The sequence below is a fragment of the Limulus polyphemus genome, unplaced genomic scaffold, assembly GCF_000517525.1.
Source record: "Limulus polyphemus unplaced genomic scaffold, Limulus_polyphemus-2.1.2 Scaffold1413, whole genome shotgun sequence".
Lineage (NCBI taxonomy): Eukaryota > Metazoa > Arthropoda > Merostomata > Xiphosura > Limulidae > Limulus > Limulus polyphemus.
In genome coordinates this window covers 20,351-42,042 of record NW_013667023.1, presented here as the reverse complement: position 1 = coordinate 42,042, position 21,692 = coordinate 20,351, and the positions used below count along the sequence as shown (strand labels likewise).

Here is a 21,692-nt window from a genome sequence, read left to right as displayed (position 1 = left end):
CTGTGTTCATTCTAGAATGAAAGAGGCATATAACTATATATATCTATATATGTAACTATAACCTCCTTATCATCCGCATCCTTCTCTGACCCTTTTGTTTTCCTTCCCTCCAATAGTTCCCCATCTGCAGAAGCCAAGGGCTGAAATTTGTTGCTCAACAGAATAGGCTCATTATAACTAAATTCACCACTTTTAGCCCTAACAGTACTCTCTCTAACTTACTTAGTCATTGTTAGCTGATGTATCCATTGTATGTAAAAGCTTAAGCTCCTCCTGAAATCCTGCTGCTATTTCCCACAATTTACACTTCTCTTGCATCTACTTTAATCATGATTGCCTCTAACTTTTCTGCCAACCTAAAAACTCTACATAAAAATTGTACATCCTCATTACTAGCTTCTTTAAAAGTACATTCAAGTCCCGATTTCCCAAATAAAACCCACTCCTTGCACCCATTACACCTAACAAACTATGAACACTTAACTCCTACACTATTCTTAACCATTGTATTTATACTGTTATAGCCTGAAAGTGAAAATAATACTCGATATCAGATACCAGTAGCTTATTGTTAACACTGTTACTGTTAAGCCTAATGTTTAAGAACCAATTATATAATTTTATCACTACTTTGTCTACACACTAAAGTAATAAAGTTTATCTTTAATTATATAGAACTTAATTTATTAGAACAATATACGTAACATTAATAATAAAACTTATTTATTTTAGTCTGAGTTATATTATAACCTACCTATATCTATAAAGGATAAGCTGAATTTAAACTAATGGATCTAAGTTCAAATAAATACATTCATTATAGAACACCAAGAAAAAATAAACTCATTTTTAGATTGTATTTATTTAATAAAACAATTTATTTGTCCTATTTTACAATTTACTAGTGAGTATAAATATACCTAAGCCTAAAGTACCATTAAACGTACTAAGACTATTTTAAGTTAAAAATGTTGTAATAATAATTTACACCCCTAAACTATAACTTAAAACTTTTACCATCTTACTTTTATTTACCAATCTTATTATATCTAGTTATTATGGTGTTATTTAACCCAAATTACTACAAATAATAATATTAAATTACTTTCAGAAATCTACGAGCTTAACTATTCAACATCTTCCCTCTTCAGTAGTGCCCTCTCAACTATAAGTGTTAAGTTAGATATAACATTGATAATACTATCATTTATACAACAAATTATGTTTCAGGAGAATAGCTGCTTCCATTTTATCTCAGTCTTGTTTTTTACTGGAACTGTAATACTTGTGGTCTGTATTTTGGAAACTACACACCTCAGTCTTGTTTTGGTACTTGTGAGTAGATGAATCTTAATTTGTGTAACCAACCACTAGAAGCTTGCGTATGCTTTTTAGCAATATACATTTTTAACATGTCTGCACGATGTAGGCTTTTAGCTTTCCTCTCCCTCTATTTTGTGAGTTTAACATGTTTCTAGTATCATAAAAAAGGTTTTAATTTGTGATCTGTACAACAGTCTGACTTTGTCTACCACTTATCTAAGGTTCTGTACTCTGGTATTACATGATGTTATACATTCCAAAACAGTATACTTGATTACTTACTGGCTTGTTAAACCAGCTTCTGTATTACTGCTATTTCAGTTTCTTGCTTTCAAAACTGAAGAACTTTGATATGTTTTTTCCTATTGAGTGTTTCTCTGTATTAAAGTTAGTGGGATAAAACACTTGTATGCTAACAATGGACTTTCTTAGCCACTTGTTTCTTTCCTTTATTGATATTTGCAGTAGGCTTGTTGTCTACCTTCTGTGTATGTGGAAAATGGTCTTTTGGTTTTGTCACATACAAAACTTATTATGCTTTTAACTCACCAAGAGTTTTCAACTTACAGTGGCACAAGTCTTACAATATCATAAATTTTAATCTTCATACCTTACTGCAATTTTGTACCTATTTTATGTGCCTGTAAATTTGTATATAGTTTTTAGTTTTCTTTTAAATGGGTATATATGTTTCTATTCACAAGTCAGTAAAGTGTCTTCACTGTGTTATTCTTCTGTTTTTTCTGTGTCTTTGGTACTTTTCTTAGTAAATTCTGTAAGATAAAAGAAAAAAACGTTCTTATTAATGCACATCTTTCATTTTTTATAGCTTCTTGTAGTTTACTTGCTTATTTGACCATTTTGAATTGTTCTTCTCCATGGCTATGATTGTAGAATAACAGTATTTTCTCCCATGGTCAGTTTTATAGCTGTGATTTACAGTTTTATGTGCGGTAGTTACTAGAGACATATAGTGATTTTGCTAATCCAGCTGTTTAGGGCTTTCATATTAACAAACTAGATAAGATAGTAAACTTCCAAGTTTTTGTTTTTTTAGGTTAGATCTGGAACTCTCACATTATTTATTTTTAATTTTTTTCTGAGAATTTTTATTGTATACTGACTTAATAAGAGAAAATTTTCTTCAATAGTTTGTAATCACTCCACTGTTTCTTCTCTTGCTTCACATCTTCTAAGAAGAATTCACACTTGTTCTAGATGTTGAGCTCTCATTGATTTTTTTCACCTTTTTTTTTATTTTGTCAAAGTTTTATAATTACTTGACTGTCATTGACCATTCTTTAAGTTGATTGTTGGTTAGATCATTTTTTTTATTTTTGTGGTATTCTCAGGTGCACTGATTTCTTTTAAAGAGTAATTGGATAGGGGCTGCAGAATAACAGGAGGTTTTGATAGAAAATATGTTATGAAACAAAAATCTGAATTCTCCAACCTCAACTGAGTTAAAAAAAAACAAAAAAGAAGAAGAGACTGGACACACGTTAAACACAGTGAAATGATCTGTTTTTGGGTATGATTGAAAAAACAATGCCTTTTTTCAAGGTTCAGATGATACCCACATGGTGCACTTTCATGAATTTCAACTGGCCCTTCTACTGAAACATTCCTAAGAAGATATTCAGTAAAACTGTGTGCTTATCAAAATACTTTAACGTGCATGATCAAAAATATTTAGTCAATCAAATAAAATGCTGGGTGCACCAACTTTACATTTGATATGATACAAGCTACTGTTTTTGAAACTCACTTTGTAAAGATATTTCCACTCACTCAGAAATACTTTGATTTGATTACTTCAAGAAATTATCCACTACTGTTAGTGAAAATACTAGATCAAACTGTTTTCTTCCAAGTTCAGCATGAGCCTACCCATTACTCTTAGCTTTTCAATGAAAATCCACTGCCAGCCAAATATTTCAATGTTGAAACTGAAACATTCTCTCAACATCATTGACGAAAATATCAGGTGCACTGTATCTTCACTTAATTCTTCACAAGCAAGTAATTACATATAACTTCATATTGAAAAGTGTTAATATCTAGGTGAAATCCTTTCTTTTCATTCATATGTTATGTGATAGTTGTGTTCTCAGTGTAGTTGGTTCATTTGTTTTATGCAACACTCATGAATGACTTTGTGTAAAACCCATATATGTGCGTGAAACACCACACACGTATATTGTCATATTATATATATCAACATTACACGTCATCACATGAACTAGTAGCTGTAGACATACTGCCTCTGGCTCTCATACCATGGGAACCTGCAATGGTTACTTCTTCTAACTGTCATTATAACTATGATGCTATAATGTGTTGTCATCTATCAGCCATTAAATTCAACAGATTTTCTCAGTCAAACTAAAAGTTTTCACTCAGGATTAATACTCATGCTGTCTCTACAGTATATATATATATATATATATATATATATCAATGCACATTCAGTCCAATCTAGGCTAAATACAGTATTCTGCAGTAAAATACACATATTGTCCTAAACAATGGCTACACCAGTAGACAAATTTGCAAGACACTGTATTGCCTTTCACAAGTCAATTCACTGACTTTAGTTGGCATTAGGGAAAATTAGTACAGACAATCCAGTGAAATCAAGATTATTCCACCTGAAATCATAACAACCTAAATTACACTCTATGTTGAAAAAGAACAGAACTTTGCCACTGCACATGGAGGAGTCATACACACTTAGATATAATGCGGAGAGTAGCAAGTATTGCATGAGGGGACAAAATAGTTTGGTGTATTTGATCAGCAGAAACTGCTAATCAACATTGAATTTGCTTAGCAATTAGAAAACATTGCTTAACATCTATTTACATTCATCATTTTAACACATTATGGCAACTAAATCCAGCACTAAAAGTCTTAGCTCTTTGTAAAGACATCCACTGATGAAAAAGAGGTAAATGGTATGTTTTTATTCTAATAACACTTTCAATCAGCTTCAAACCCAAATATTTAAATGTACCACACAAAGCATTTCATGAATAAAATAGTTCCTGGTATATAAAGTAAAACATCAAAACTGCAAGAAATACCAAACACCTCAGCTGTCACAAAATAATGCAACAGTCGATTAACCAGAGAAAGAAGTGACTTGAAGATATTGCAACTGGACAAGGTTGCCACAAATCGTTTTTCAAATTAATCTATTTTATTTATTTATTTTTGGTGAGACCTCAACACTCTCTTCACAATGTGGTCTCCTTGACTTTTTGAGGAAGAAAATGTCTAGTGACTTTTCAGCGATAATTACCCCTCTCACCTCAAGCATCCTTTATTGTGCATGTCACAAGGTTTTTAGTGAGTTACATTCAAAATGTAATTAAACTACTTTTTGTTATACCAATTAGTATAGCATAAACTTATAGTTAATAATCCATATTTTAATAGTATACAAGTCTTAAATTCTTAATTTTATAAGGAAATATTAAGAAAAGATCCATAATTTCCCCTAGTTTGAGAAATGTGACATTTTTAGCCACGACATAATAGCTCATACAATGGCTACGAGTTTTTCCAGTACAAACTTTTAGGTCATAGTTCCATCATCTTTTGACTGATTTGAGATCTAATTACAATTTTTGACTCAGGAGGTCAAACCTTTTCAATTAATATATTTGATCATGCCCAAAGTATCATAGATTAATTTACTCTAATCCAGCCAAAAAGAATTTCAAGTGCTATGGCTATGAGGAAACCCTCTTGTTTCTCTAGGCATCCCCCCTTTTCTAATTTAACACCCTTCCAAGTAACGTAAATTACTCATTATAATATTTTCATCACTCAAACAAGGCATAATTTCCATAGCCTTCAATTTTGTTTGTTACAAAGCCATCAAATCTGTCCTTTCTTTCCACACCCACCTGTCACATCCTCTCTTTCAGGATGTGTCATTGATTCTCTATTACATTTAATACTATATTGTTTTGAACCAATATAAAGCCAGGGTTTTCATATTATGTTACGTTGTTTTCTGTACAGAAAAATGTTAATTTATCTTTCAGTACAAGCTCCATTTCCACGAGAAACACATTGACTAGCTTGGATGAATTTGTAACGGCTCTTGTGGCACAGTTAAAAAACCAGAAAAATTGTGATAGTAATGGAACATTGTATGTTTTTTGCATGTTATTATGTTACATTCTTTGGTGCATTATTTAATTAAATAAAAAATTATTTAGTGCATTACTATCATAGTATAAAAAAGTAGGACTAAGTGTCATCGACAGTCGATAGCAAATAAAGAGAAGTCCCAGTTTTTATTTCTTGTTTTTCATGTGTATTTTTTTTATTTTTATAAAAGTAACTGAAATGTAAAAATAGGAAACTGTTTCAGTTAATTAAGGTTAGATTAGGTGAGATAAATAATAATAATAATATAATATAAATTTTCACTAGGCACGCACGTGAGCAACTCATGGGTAATGTAATTCAATAGCATAATGTGAGCCGCACTTTCCCCAAGTGTTTTACAACTTATCTTATAATGGCATGAATAGTACTGGTAGTTAGATACGGTTCAAAGGGAAATAAAACAGTAAAATTTAAATATAAATACATGTACACTGTATTTGTACATGTAGTTTTATTTTACAATTTGGTCAAGAAAAGACTATGTTCAGGGACAAATAGTAAAAATACTTCATTAAAAAACTGATTTGTGTACAAATGACTTCTAATGTTTACTAAAAGTATGACACATTTTGCTGTATTAAAAGTTATAGTATTAAGATTATTTACAAGCAAAAATGGTCACATGATCAGTCCTTGGGACCAAGCCCGTATTGAGAGAGTTTGCAAAGGCATCAATGCAGTGCATGTACTGTAGATACATACTCTAGTTGGCTAGGTTGTGGGCACCAACTGGGTGCAATCCAAATGTCATGAACAAACTACTACAAAGTTTATGTGTATGCAATATGCACATGACAAGGTGTGAAAATACTGTATGTGCCGTTTGGTGAGAATTTCCAAGAAATGAACATCAGCTTTGCTATATTAAATTGAAATATTACGGCACTTTCACTGTGCTGTTGGATGTCTCAAAGACAATATACAAGAGAAAAGAATGATTTGCATGTTATGCTAAGCAGAGAGGAAAGTGATTCACAAACTGTGATAGAAACCCAGATATTTTGTCCATTGTGCATGGTCTGCTTTATAGAACTTCCATAACTTGAATAAATATGGCAAGTGGTTCTCACAAAAACTGAGACAGCTGTGCTGTATCTCCTCATCCAAACACTTGATTGAGCCGAGCACTGAACCATACAAATTCAGCATCAAGCATTGCAATGCCTGTCTCTAAATCTTTTCATTTCAGATAGTGACCAGCTATTGTTGTAGTGTTTGGAATTTTATTATTTACTCATTTCGTATTCAAACTCAAGACCTGTCCTATGCCAGGCTTACGTGTACCAATTGAGCTGAAAGGTTAACCCCTAGTGCTTGTCAGTAAGGCATTTTTTTAACAACTCAGACTAACATATTTCCATAGCTCCCTAATGATTCATTCTACCAGTATTGATTTAAATTTACACTGAAATTAGCATTACTGTTGAACTCTCCCCTCAAGATGTTTGTTTGGCTATTAGAACAATGTTTAATAAGTTTAATACTTCCAGAGGAAATTTCTTTGAAAAACTTCATATCGTGGTTCTTGAATATGTTCTAAAAACAGAATAAAAATTGTTACTGTGGAAAATGGTAAAAAGTGACTTTGGTTGATGAAATAACACTAAGCTTCTGTCCTCAGAAAACATTTATTTGAGAAGTTTTGTTCAACTCCACTTTAGAACTTTATCTTGGTAGAAAAAAGGCTGACTGCCACAGGTTACTAATTAGTATATTGGTGTTTTTAGGATACAATAACGTTTTTGTTTTTCTTCTTTGCCATCTTGTAGTTTAGTAAGCAGATCTGTAGAGGACCTCCCTATGGGTAATTGTGGTTCAGCTTCATTGTGTGATAGTTTATCTCTAGGATGTAGCAGGCTTTATTTTAGTACTTTGGGTTTTCAAACCTTTAATCTTTGCTTTGTACAATGGAAAAATTGCTTAGAACAAATATGAACCAACTTCAGCTGTTATTATTTGTTGTGTCATCCAATGGAACAGCAGTAAGTTTTTGGACTTATAATGCTAAAATCTGAGGTTCAATTCCTTGTGGTGGACACAGTAGATAGCCCAATATGGCTTTGCTCTAAAACAAACAAAAGAGCAATAATTATTTGTAGTTAAATAAAGGTAAAAAAAATATATAAACTTTTTATACTGTAAGTGAAGGATGAAAGCAGAATTATAGAGGCTGGACTAGACTTTCAGTCATAGAGCATCCATCCTCGTGAAGAGTAAAGATATATCAGGCATATCTTATGTTTTCTACTTGCTTTAGTGATACATAAAGTTTTTACAAATTTTCGTTTGTTTAGTTTGTCTGCAGTTTTAGCATAAATATGTGGTCCAAAAATCACTGAGATTGCCCTATTCTAGTTACTTTGTTGTTCTCTGTAGTAGATACGTCTGTTCTGCTAGCAAAGGTGTTACATTAGTATATAGCATCTGGGTTGAAAGGACCAGCACCGTAATATCATTTGCTGGCTGAGTTGACATTGTATATAGGTAACAGCCAATTGATGCTTTTAGAGAACAACGGTCTTGAGGTGATGCTGTTAACTGGACAAAGAAACCAATCTTACTTGTTGAATTCAGGCATGCTTTCTTGGTTCAGTTCTACTTAGAAGATCATTGAGTAAAGACTTGCATCAAGATCATCATGTTTAATTCTACAGAGATCAATCCCAAGAGAAAGAAAGCTGTGAGACTAAGCACAGCCTAGTAGAAATGACTGTCATTTAGTGTGCATAAGTATGGTGTGTTTTCTTTTTGTTTGTCAAATAATAAAGATTTTTATTATTTTTACCACCTTTGTCCTGTCGCATTATACTACACTCAGTCTGATTTAGAATCACTCTTCTTATTTCCTGAACGAATCTGCAGTTATTAGTAGATCCATCTGATACTTCTCAGGAAATCAGTATTTCTTACTTGAAAATACCACACTGTGTTGAAGATTCCAGCTCTGTTGTTATTTTGTGCATAGACATGTTTAGAAAAGTTCTAAACCAGATTTTTCATAGTTTCTGCACATTTGTTTGATGGTGATTGTCTACAAATTCTTTGAAACTCTAATGATCTACTGTGTATAGTTCAGTAATTGTTTCTATATGACTTTTTAACGAATATAATTGTTTGAGCATATTTCATTCATAATTTTAATTGTAAAAAGACTGTGTAGAGAGAATTATAGCAAGAACAGCTTTTAAGATACATGTACCATTTAATAGAAATTTATATGTAGACCAAAGAAGTTCATTATTATCTTTATTAGAGCATAATGTTTGACACTACATAGAAATTTATTTGATAATTGATTTAATATATGCATTCATTGTAAACTTATTTTAAGTAAAAGCATAAGATCACATTGAATTTCTTTTTCTATCATAGTTGGAGATCCTACAAATTACATTTCATTTTACGGACTTAGAAATCATGAGACATTGCACAACAATCTGGTAAGTGTAGTGTCTATATTCAATTTATCCTTAAATTGATTTTCACCAATCATAAAAATACATCTTTGTATACAAATGTAAGAGACACTCATAAAGTCAAAATTCCCTTAGAACTGGATGATTTTCTATGTCCCAAATTTTTCTTCTGTTTTCAATGTATAAAAAAAACCACTGCAAATTGGAGTCCTTCTTTTTCGGAAACCCAAAAACTGGGCAGTCTTTGTCTCACCTGATTTTTTTGACAGTACAGTGGGTAAGTCTCAACTATGGCTTGATGTCCTGCAACGGTATTAATCCATAACATTGTATGGACTTGGTTGATTTGACAATTTATTTGAATAATCCTTTTGATAGTAAGGAATATAAACTTATATAAAAATTTGATTTATTAACTATGGTTTGATGCCAGGTTTATGAACCTACATTAATAATAAAGTAATTTAGTTAAATTTTTAATGTAACTTTGTTTAAAGTTTGTGACATGCACTTTCACCTTCCCATTATCAGAGGGTTAATTAATGTAATCAATGTGTAAGGTACTGATAGTTTCATAAAGAGATTGATTTCTTTGTTTGATATTTAACTTTTAAATTTTTATCAAGCTTTGTCAGGCAAAGTGGACATCCTTCACATATGCTCTATACATATTAAGCCATACTGGTGCAAAGACTATCTAATATCAAGAGAAACTCTGTCTGTCTGTGGATGCATCTCCTCCTAAACAAGTTGACCAATCCAAACCAAAACTTGGCATGCTCACTTTGTAGCCCAAAAGCAAACCAAATTCATATTAAACTTTCCCATGTATTAAAAAATAAAAATATTTTATAGAATAACACCTATATCATTACTGCAGTACCTATTGTAATTAGTTGAGTTTCAACAAAACTCATGTCACAACAGAATTATACAAGTCAAAGACTGTAAATAAAATTTAAATACTGAGATATGGGCTGCTTTGAACAAGAAGTGACAACTGCTTTGCCATTTCTGCAAATTTCTTGACTCAACTGTGACACCTCCTCACTTTTGATCCACTTCCCCTGTCCTACAACAATTTTTTTTAGAATGAACACTACTGAAAATCTTCGCAGAGATTTTGCTCATTTTTAGTTAATTTTTGCATGTTTTCTGTGTTTTCAAAAGAAAAAATAACCGAGAAATGTAGGTATCTTAAAACAACCTGCAATATTTTAAAGGTAAGGCATTTAAAGTGTATTACGAGAGCTTTAAAAATAAAGCCCATTATGGACTGAAAGTACACTTTTACTTGTAGACTTTCACTGGATCTGTCAGGCTTTCACCAAGGACAGAGTTGGGTATGTAATTTGCCACTCAAAATATTAATCAACTTGCACATCTACTTAATTAAATAATCAGTTCCTTTTGAGCTACAAAATCTGAATCATGTCTGAGTTTGATATGAAACACCATATAGCAGAACTATCACTAGAGGAAAAAGTGAAAATAATTCAAGAGTTTGAAAATTGTGAGCATGCACTGAGAGCAGAAGCAGACAACTTGATTATTTTTTCATTAAGAAGTGAAATTTGTTTGCTTAAGAAAGAGAACATATGCACGTGAGAGCAGTGCTGCTCTTCTACTTTCTCATAATACACATTTTATAATATTACCAATTTTGTGAGAAAATGGCAATTTGTTAAATAAAGTTTAAGTATTATATAAATATAGTGTATATGAAATGATACATTTGTTATAAAAAAAAATTTCTGGTGATGGGAATAAAGTTTGTTGAAATTTTATGTTTTATTCTAAACTAAGTATGTCATAATTAGTTTATTTAAATAGGTGCTTAAAGCTTATCAAAATAAAAAAGGGATTATTTTATATAATTACAAATAAGAAAGATAAGACAACAACAATATTTAAGTAGACAAAGGACAGTCAAACATTTCTATATAATGGAAATCCCCCTTTAAATGGGAAACTCCTCCAAAGTGAATTTTTGTCTGGTTTGAAAGCTGTTTGATTTAGAGGTACTTATTTAAACTTAGTATATCAGTGACAATGAATCTCTCCCTCTGTTGGCTCATCAGTAAATTTGCAGGCTTGTAATAATAAAGACTGGGGTTCAATGAATTCAGAGGACATAGTGCAAATAGCCCTTTGTGTAGCTTTGTGCCTAAAACACAAAGATGATGAAGGCAACATGGTGTTTCATGTTGTTTTGAGAGTACTTAAGGCAGTGTAGACAAGTAGAGTTTTGGTTTTAATGGACTGTTTTTTGTTGGTATTAACTGTGTAGTATTTTTTATGGTGTGTTAAATGTGTGGTCTTTTTTTGTTGGTGTTGGTATTAACTGTGTGGTATTAATTTTTTAGTACTAACTGTAGTATTTTTGTTGGTGTTGGTATTAACTGTGTGGTATTAATTTTGTTTGTATTAACTGTAGTATTTTTTGTTGGGTTAACTGTGTTGTGTTTTTTGTTCGTATTAATTGTATTGTTTTTTGTTGTTGTTGGTATTAACTTTGTTGTATTTTTTGTTGGTATCAATTGTGTAGTACTTTTTGTTGTAATCAATTGTACAGTGTTTTTGTTGGTATCAACTATGTAATGCTATTTTTGTTGTAATTAATTGTACAGTGTTTTTTTGTTGATATAAATTGTGTAGTGAGTTTTTCTTGGTATTAAATGTACAGTTTTTTTTTCATATTAACAGTGTAATGTTATTTTTATTGGTAGTAGCTGTATAGTGTTTTGTTGGTATTAACTGTGTAGTCTTTTTTTGTTAATTAGTATGGTCTTGTGATAGAGTTCCTTCTTATGTACTTGTTTCTCCATGTAAGTAGGTGAATCTGGAAGTGAACAGTGTAGTGTCATCTGTAAAAAAAAACTCTAAAACACCCAAATAAAGTGAAACAACCCATCAGTGAGCCAAAACAAATCGACCCAGTTGTTTTGTTTTGTGTTTCTGTATACCATTTTTCTTAAATAATAAAATCAGAGCTCTATAAATATTCTTTCTACAAAGAAACAGCTCTTGTTCTGAGGGGGTAAATATAATGTATTTTAATTCTTGTTGTGTATTAAAGGTAATAAATAACTCATGTAATACATTATATTCTTCTAAAACTTTCATAATTAATATAAGTTTTTTGATGATAAAAGATTACTCCTTTATATTACACATCAAAACTCCATTTTTTCTTACAAAATACAAAACCATAAGTTTATTAACACTGTGTAATTGATAGTTACCTGCTCATAATCTGTTTTCTGCACATTATTTTGTATCATAAACATTTATGTTTCCAACAAATGTACTTTTGAGGCCTAAAAGTTATGGGTGATTGCTGTTTTAGAACCTTCTCATTTAGAATGCTTCATAAGACTGTGAGATAACATAAAATACACATGAGTTATACACAAAACACCAACAATTACATATATATTAAAACAACAGAGTATATTCCAAAACTATCATAGGAGATTTCACCCAAACTGCCACTTCATATTGAGTATTAATTTTATTTTATTTCTTTATTGTTAACATACTAAAACATAGATGTGAAAGACAAATAGCTTTAGCAAAAATCTTCATTGAAAATATGTATCAAAAATCATTAAGCCAAAAGTTAAGATTATGCTAAGTATCAACAACATTGAACAGCTATGCAACTTTTATGAAAATCAATTTAAAACCTGAAGCTTAATGTATTTAAATTTATCAGTCTAAAAGAAATAGCATAGTTAACTCCCAAATTTGTGAACAATTTATGTTTGCTATTTGCATACATTACTGATATTACTAATTTTGATATTTTCAATGAGCAATAGGAAGCAGTTTGCTATGTTAATAAAATTTGAATACTTTCATTTAAAATATTATGATAAAAAGTTAGAAAACAATGATTAAGGATGCTATTTATAATGATATTCTTTGTTGGCACTACAGGTTACTGAATTAGTGTATGTTCACAGTAAAATGATGATAGTAGATGATCGAACGGTCATCATTGGTTCAGCTAACATCAATGACCGCAGTTTACTGGGTGAGCGAGATAGTGAGATAGCTGCAGTCATGGAAGATGTGGATTTCCAAAAATCTATCATGAATGGAACACCATATCAAGCAGGTGTATTTGCTGGGACTTTAAGAAAATCTCTTTTTAGGTGAATTTATGATTTGAGAATATATTTCTCCATTTTATTGTAGATTAGTATGTCTTAGATTTAATATTTTTGTATTTTACACATAGAATGTTTACATTTAATAATGCTAAATTTAACCTAACAAAATTAGTCCATCAAACAATTTAAAAATGAACTATAGGATAAAGTGCTTTATGAAATGATATTTAAAATTCTTTTAAGTGGTACTAGAAATGAAAGAAAAATGTAAAAATATAGTGCAAATACTTAAATTATCTTTATAAACAATTGTACTGAAATAATAACATTATTATTACCTTCAGTATATTAGTAAAAAAAAAAAAGAGAGAGAAATCACAAACTGAAACTGAACAGGTCAAGAAAAGACACCTACTTGTAGCTGGAGGAGGGAACAAATAACAAACTAAATGCACAAAATAATCAAGTTTAAACCTTTAGGCAATGATGATATATAAAACAAGTTAACAGGCAAAATTAATAAAACATAAATAACCAAACAAAGACAAAAATAGCCTATCCTACTTTTTTTGAGTCCTTCTTTTTTTTACATGTTATTTTATCCAAATTGCATAAAAAAACTGTATGTCCAAAAGTTTTTGTGGACATCTCTGTAAATAGTAACATCCTAGCTATTAAATCCAGAAAGTAGTATTTAAAAATTCACATGAAGAGAAACAATGCCCACATATTATAAAATTGGTAGTTGGTCAAAATTAAAAAAGTTTATGAACACTTACTGATGATTCAATACTACCTCTGAACACAAGGTAAAACTCTAGTTTAAAATTAATAAGTAATGTTGTATACAATTAAGGTATATATAAAAATCTCACCTTTATAATTCCAGATATGAAGAGAACAAATTTTTAAAATAAAAAAAAAGTACTTCTCTTGAAATAGATATGTTATTAGATCATTATGCAACTTTAAATGTGAATTTACAGCTCCGAATAACATAACTGTGATAAGCAAAGAGTTATGTAGTGAACCATAAAAACATTATAGGAATTGGCTTATTATACTTTAAAGCTAGAATAAAAAGTACTGGAAAGTAAGTGAAACTTTAGTTAGAAAGTAGAGGCTATATTCTCAGAGCTGGAGTAAGAAGTTTTGAAAGTAAAGGAAATTGGAACTTTAAAATGGAAAATAGACTTTTACAGCTAGAGTATAAAGAAATGTAAGTGAACTCAGAGCTAAAACATGGAGGATGAACTCCTACAATGATAGAAAGAATTATCTTTAAGAGCTAAAAAGTTAAAAAATTCTTTCAGTTAGAGTAAGAAAGTAAATATAATCACAGTTTAAAAAAAGTCAAAAATAAACACACAACTTGTTAGTGTTTGTAACCTAACAGTATTTTGTTCTAATGAAGCAAATAGTGTATTTAGTATTTTTTGTGACATAAATAATGATTTCCTAGAGAACATCTTGGGCTAGATGAAAAGAATAGTGAAACAGATCTCAGAGATCCAGTCTCAGATACTTTCTATAAGGATGTATGGCTAACTGTTGCTGCACTTAATACTTCCATATTTGAAAAAGTGAGTGATTTTGTTAATAAGGTATTTCTGATTTTTTTTTGTTTTTTTTTATATATTAGTTGTATAATGGTTTGTGGAGTTTAAACTTTCATAAAAGTCTGTGTAGTTTCTGTTTGTGAATGTTCTTCTAAGAATCATGATATGAGTTATCAAAACCAGAATGTACAACATCACAGTGAGCTTTATTAACTGTGACATGTCATATCCCACCTTCTTTTAGCTTGTGTATTTAACACATTAACATTTTTAATTTGTGCTGGAGTTTTTAATCGGTTCTCAATAAATTCTAAGTCAAACGTGAAATTAACCTCAGGTGTTAGTCTCTATGGCAAGGTTCAGTCAAGGAGGTATAAATTATTTCAAGGAATAGTTGTATTGCAGCCAACATTACTCTGTTTGTTTGACTATTTTATGACTGTCACTTAGTGTGGGAAATACCACCAAACTCCAAGAATTTCATTATTTGATTGATAGAACTGTAGAGAAAATGTAAATTTTGAAAATGATTTTGGAGCTTTTAGACATTTTTTTTTACAGCTTTGAAGCAGTCAAGACTTGCTTTGAGGCTTGGTCACGATTTTCTTCTTGTTACTGTTAATGTTCCAGCCAATGACCATGTGTGTTTGGTTCTTAACCTTCAGTTAAACAATTCAGACCCCAATTTAGTTACAGATACAGATTTATTTTTAATTTGTTACAATCTCATGTTAAGTTAATGTATTTTTTAGTTCTTTATCTTTTGACTAAGCTCAGTTAATTTCTTTGATTTCAGTTCAGCAATTCCTGCAACTGGTCATAATCAGTCTTTGTTTTTGTACCTTTCTGTTTTGTTCAGTAAAGTGTTTGATATTGTTCATCTTATGTACTTTATTTCACCCATGTAAAAACACTGTGTTTGTCTTTCAGCATGTTATTGCAATGATCAGGTGACTAATGCTTCTTTCTGTTAATACATTCACTAACATACACTGTGTACATAACTGAGAACACACACACACAAATTCATATGTTAACCTGCGAATGCATAGAATAACTTTTAAACCTTTGAATACACTCACTGGTATTTGTTATTCTGTGAGCAAGCAATAGTATACTAAGTTGTGAACACACACTGGCATATTTATGTTGTTTACACTTTAACAGCTAGGAATGGTTCTAACCTTGTTCACACTATACTTTTGTATTATGTATTTTTTTATGTCGTTCAAAACTGAAATGTAAGCTCTCGCATTAATGACTCCCTGTTAAATATAGTATATGCTAATGAGTGTATTTACAGGGAGACATGCTATTGTATATATTCATATATTAACTGATTAAATGCTTGTAACAGTGTATATGTATTCATATATGAAAATATGCCTTTCACTCTTTGGACCTCATGTTACATCTACCAAAACTCAAAGTTTCATTTGAATTTTAATATACAATACCATATGTAGTGTTAATCTTTATTTTATAAAAAATTATGTTTTAATCATAATCACAGCAACGAAAGACCTAGTGAAAAAGAAATGCAATAACTTGACTTAAAACTTTAACACTAATGACAGTATAAATAATAAAAATTATACAAAATTTCAGGAACTTCTTAGAAATGAGGGTTCTTAGGTTAAAGAGTAAAAAAAGCAAAAACTGATATTTCAGTATACTACTAAATCGATTATACAAAAAAACTAGTAAAATATACATTTACATGAAGCTTTGATTTCTGTAGTTCTTTTCAAAAGCAAAAACAAATACACATATAACTTGATATATACAATAACATACATAAGAATATAGTCTTAAAATACTTCCATTCAAAGTTAACAGTTAAGTATTTTCATTTATATTTTATTGATGTACTTTCAAGACTATAGTACTATAATTTTATGGAATGCACACACACACACACAGTAATAAATACTGTTGTATGTAATAATCAATACAAGTATTTATTATCACATACATACTGCACAAAGCTTTTCCTCTAGAGTATCACTGAAAAATATTTACCAAAAAAAGATAAAGTTTGTGGTATATTTTATTACAATCTTTTAAAAATACACACATTATTTACTGAGGTTCAGTCTATGACTAAAAGAAGCCTATTACTAACTGGAGTTTTTCAAATGTTAATTATTTATTAATGAAGTACTCTGGACTTCCGTTAGAATTATAGTAGCTTAAAAAGTTGCAAAAAGCATGATTTATTTTTATCTTTATACATGACTTTAACACATACCACGGGCAGGTCAAAGTGTGCATGTTGCGACTTTTTAGAGAGTTACATTCAAAATTTAATTAAGTTACTTTATTATTATTATTAGGTATGAATAAACTTGACATCAAAACATAGTTACTAAATCAAATTCTGATATTTTATTAGTTTTAAGTTCTTAATTTTATAAGAAAATATTTTTTTTAAATCCTCAATCTCTCCTAGTATGAGAATTGTGACATTTTCTCTCTAGGTCTTCTCTCTTCTGTAATTTATTTACCAATTTTCTGAGAAGTAAGGAATTTAATGTAAATTACTCATTATAATATAGATATTACTCAGGCAAAACATAATATTTATAGCTACCAATCTTGTTTGCCTACATAGCTATAAACTAGAAAATCAGACCCACTTGCCACACCCACCTGTTACATCCCATCTTTCACAAATTGCCAGCAGTTCTATCTGATGTTTTATACTATATTATTTATAACCAATAGAAAGCGAAAGTTTAACTTATCATATATTACATTGTTTTCTGTATAAAGAATTATCTATTTTGCCTCCAGTTTGATACTATTCTCATGGGAATCACATCAAGGAGCTTAATTGAATTTTTAATGGCTCTTATTGTATAGTTAGAAAGCCATAAAAAATATTATAGTTACAGAACACTGTTTGCTTTGAGCTTGTTATTCTGTGTTCTTAGGTGTGTTACTTATTTTAATAAAAATTATTTAGTGTAGTAGAACCATTAGTATAAAATAAGTTGACTTAGGTTTCATCAACATTCAACAGCAAAAAACAAGAAGACCCAGGTAAGTACTATATTTCTTGTTTTTATGTGTATTCTTTATATATTATTACAAAAGTAACTGTCATCACCCACTAAAGTTTAAGATTTATGCAGTTATAAAAAAATTTTTTTTTTAAACAGTACAGCTAATATACTGTGATATTGCCACTAAAATGCAAAAACAGAGAATTAACACCATTTGAAAGAGTCAGAATCAAATGTTTTCATGATGCTGGTCGTAGTAAAAGAAGAATTATAAAAGACCTCAGCTGTTCACCAAGTCCTATAATATCAAACAAAGCAAGAGAAGGAGAAAAAATCTCAAACTTGCTGAAAGAAATGCTAGATATCTGAAAATCTGTGTCCTGAAAAACTGTTAAAAACCTTGATTATGATATTAACGAGGCATATCACACAGATAAAGATTCAAGAAGTACGGTCTTAAATATAGTCTGAAGAAATGTGACCTTTGAGGAAGAGTAGCAGCAAGAAAAACCTTACTGAGCAAAAATAATATAACAGAGAGACTAGCTTTTGTGAAAGAACAGTTGCAGAAGTTGCTTTGGACAGATGAGTATAAATTTGAACTGTTTGATTCTAACTGGCATATATATGTGTGTGTGTGTGTATGTTTGCCAAAGGGTCAGTGAGAAGGTGCAGAATGAGTGTCTTGTGCTAACAGTTCAAGCATCCAGGAAGCTCTGTGATGGTTTGGGGCACAATATCTACATATGGTGTTTTCCATTTTCACAAAATCGATAGCAACATGGATCAGCAAAAATACCACAGTATATTAGTATATCATGTTATACCTTCTAGAAAGAAGCTAATGTGGTAGCATATCATATTTCAATAAGATATTGACCCTAAACACACGTCCAAGAAATTTTCGGTTTATTATGCAATGAAAGAAAGTTCAAGAGATCTCCAGACCTTAACCCCATGTAACCAATCTGGAGTTTTCTGGACTCCATCCATGCTTGACAAGCATATCAACTGTACTAAAGAAAGCCTATGGACAAAGCTTTAAAACAATGGAATCCAATTACATCAGCAAAAATACATAAACATAATACCACAAAAATGCCAAGCTGTTAGTGATGCCAAAGGTAGCCATGTTAAATATTGTCATGTAAGACTAATTTGCAATAATTACAAATCAATGACTATTTTGTGTATAAAGCTCATAAAATGACAGTTTTGTAGGTGTTTAGTAAATTTACACACTAATGTATACATGAAGGAAGATCTTAAACATAGATATAAATTAGAGGAATTAATTAAATGTAGTATCTATGTTACAATGAGGATACTTGTATGGAGGTTAGTTCTTACACTTCTAGGTGATAACTGAATTAGAGAACTTGCATTAAGTCAAAATCTAACCTATATCTGCATAAAAACATGTTTATTATTATATACTCTGCTCTTTGGCTTTTAAAATGTTCTCTCTGGGAGCACCATATGCTTAGAAATGCAGAAGTATATTTATCTAAAGATATTCAAGAATGGGCTGTATAAGGAATTCATTGTTTTTAACAAAACTAATTATTAAAAGTGTTGAAACTATTTATACATTTTGGTAATTTGGTAGGCAGTGATTAATTTGGAAAATGTTGACTTCATACACCAACAACAAAGTACCATGCTTAATACCTTCTAGTATCATTTCTCATTGATATCGTGTGTGTGTACTTTTAATGTTGACTTCATACACCAACAACAAGGTATCCATACTTAATACCTTCTAGTATCACTTCTCATTGATATCATGTGTGTACTTTTAATGTTGACTTGATACCAACAACAAAGTACCATACTTAATACCTTCTAGTATCATTCTCATTGATATCGTGTGTGTGTACTTTTAATGTTGACTTGATACACCAACAAGAAAGTACCATGCTTAATACCTTCTAGTATCATTTCTCATTGATATTGTGTGCGTGTACTTTTAATGTTGACTTCATACACCAACAACAAGGTATCCTATACTTAATACCATCTAGTATCACTTCTCATTGATATCATGTGTGTACTTTTAATGTTGACTTCATACACCAACAACAAGGTATCCATACTTAATACCTTCTAGTATCACTTCTCATTGATATCATGTGTGTACTTTTAATGTTAACTTGATACCAACAACAAAGTATCCATACTTAATACCTTCTAGTATCACTTCTCATTGATATCGTGTGTGTACTTTTAATGTTGACTTCATACACCAACAAGAAAGTACCATAGTTAATACCTTCTAGTATCACTTCTCATTGATATCGTGTGTGTGTACTTTTAATGTTGACTTGATACACCAACAACAAAATACTTAATACCTTCTAGTATCACTTCTCATTGATATCATGTGTGTGTACTGTTAATGTTGACTTCATACACCAACAAGAAAGTACCATACTTAATACCTTCTAGTATCACACGTCATTGATATCATGTGTGTATTTTTTTTATAATTGAGTAAAGAATGTTCTATATCCAGTAATTATGCAACTTGAATGCTAAACTTCACTGAAAGGCTTATTTTGGATTTTGTGAAGTGTCATTTGAGATGTAGTATGTACAAGCTGCATCTGGAGAGAAAACATACTGATTACATTGAAAAGACTTACTTATTTATTTGTTGCCTTAGCTGTCATAATTTCTCACTTACATGAAAATAATAGCATTTTGAAAATGAATACATATAACAGGAGCTCTGGTTGTATGTTGTCTTTTTTCTTCTTTTTTTTGCAGTTATTCTAGTTTAAGTATAAAAATTGGGAAAAATTATGTAAAAAAATGTATTCTATCTGTGCAGTTTAGGGGAATTAAACATACTCTAAAAATGTTTGCAATAAAGTAATGTAATCCTGTTTTTGCTAGTTTATTACTGATCTTCTACTGTATTTATTTTCTGTAGTACCAGTTAATCCATCTGTTTCTTGATTGTATTATCACATGTTACCTTGTATATTTAGGGTCAGGAGCTGGACATTCGGAAGGATTCTATGATGGTGTCTCTATGTTTTGCTCTGAGTCTGTTGGGAAGAAGGGCTCTTGGGACAGTATCTCATCACTCATTTTCAAGGTGAGAGATGTTAAAGTAATGCTCATTGTTCAACCACATTAAAAAAATGTGTATTCACTCTTTATATATATTAATGTAACTTAAGAAATTAGATTCAGTATGATTCAACACTGTAAGACAGTGTAATTTTTTAGTGATATACTTGAAGTAGTATGTGGTCCTAATACAGCAAGGCTTAATAGGTATGTTGCTGTTTCATCTTGTGTCGATAATGGTGATAACAATCCATGTTAACATTGTATTTTATCTGCAGTGTGGACTTTCTTCTGTATGGATTACATGCCCTTTTTAAAGGAGATTTTCGTATTACATCTCTGAGGGATGAATGGGTTTTTCAAGACATGGAGCTGTTAAGAAAAGTTGTAGCACCTAGTGTTCGTATGGCTTTGAAACTCCACCAGGTTTGTTGGACAGCAGATGTTTTAAATATTAATCAGTGGATTAAGAAATGATGACATATCTAATTTAAATATATTTTAAATGGTAATTCTGTAGATACAACATCTAGCATACAAGTGATCCTTGAATTTGATAAAAAGGTATTAAATAAACCAGGTTCTCCTTCACTTTCTGTCTGTTTTCTCTCCAGTTTGTGTTGTATGATTCATAAACTTGGTTTAATGAATGTTTTTGTTTTCAAACAACACGTTTTATCTGTTGTGCCTGTTATTTACTTACAAGCTTCTATGAGGTTTTTTATTCACGTTTGTGTCATCTTCTGTAACTTCAAGTAAAAAAATCATGAAACAGTATTTTTTTTAAAGCAGTATAAAAATGTGTTGAGATGAACATCTTTTCATATACCTAGTTAAACCTATCTACCATTTTGTTGTACGAAAACTTCTAGACAGACTCTTCCCATGAGCAACATTTTGTGACAAGAGTTTCTTTTGTTTGTTGCTCATTGTTTCAGTTTTGCATCTTCATCAATGGCTACAGCTTCGATGACGAGGAACTCACTTTGAGACTAATAATGGCTG

The 21,692-nt window shown here is 30.6% G+C and overlaps 1 protein-coding gene across 1 annotated transcript in view; it reads left to right on the top strand.

Moving 5' to 3' along the window:
* The window catches only part of LOC106463456 (phospholipase D1-like), a 132,810-nt gene that overhangs the window by 105,861 nt on the left and 5,257 nt on the right, over positions 1-21,692 (top strand). Inside the window, exons 21-23 of the mRNA XM_022390947.1 lie at positions 8,881-8,948; positions 12,867-13,084; positions 14,505-14,625. Coding sequence (XP_022246655.1) covers positions 8,881-8,948; positions 12,867-13,084; positions 14,505-14,625 — 407 coding nt within the window. The remainder of the gene's footprint in view (positions 1-8,880; positions 8,949-12,866; positions 13,085-14,504; positions 14,626-21,692) is intronic.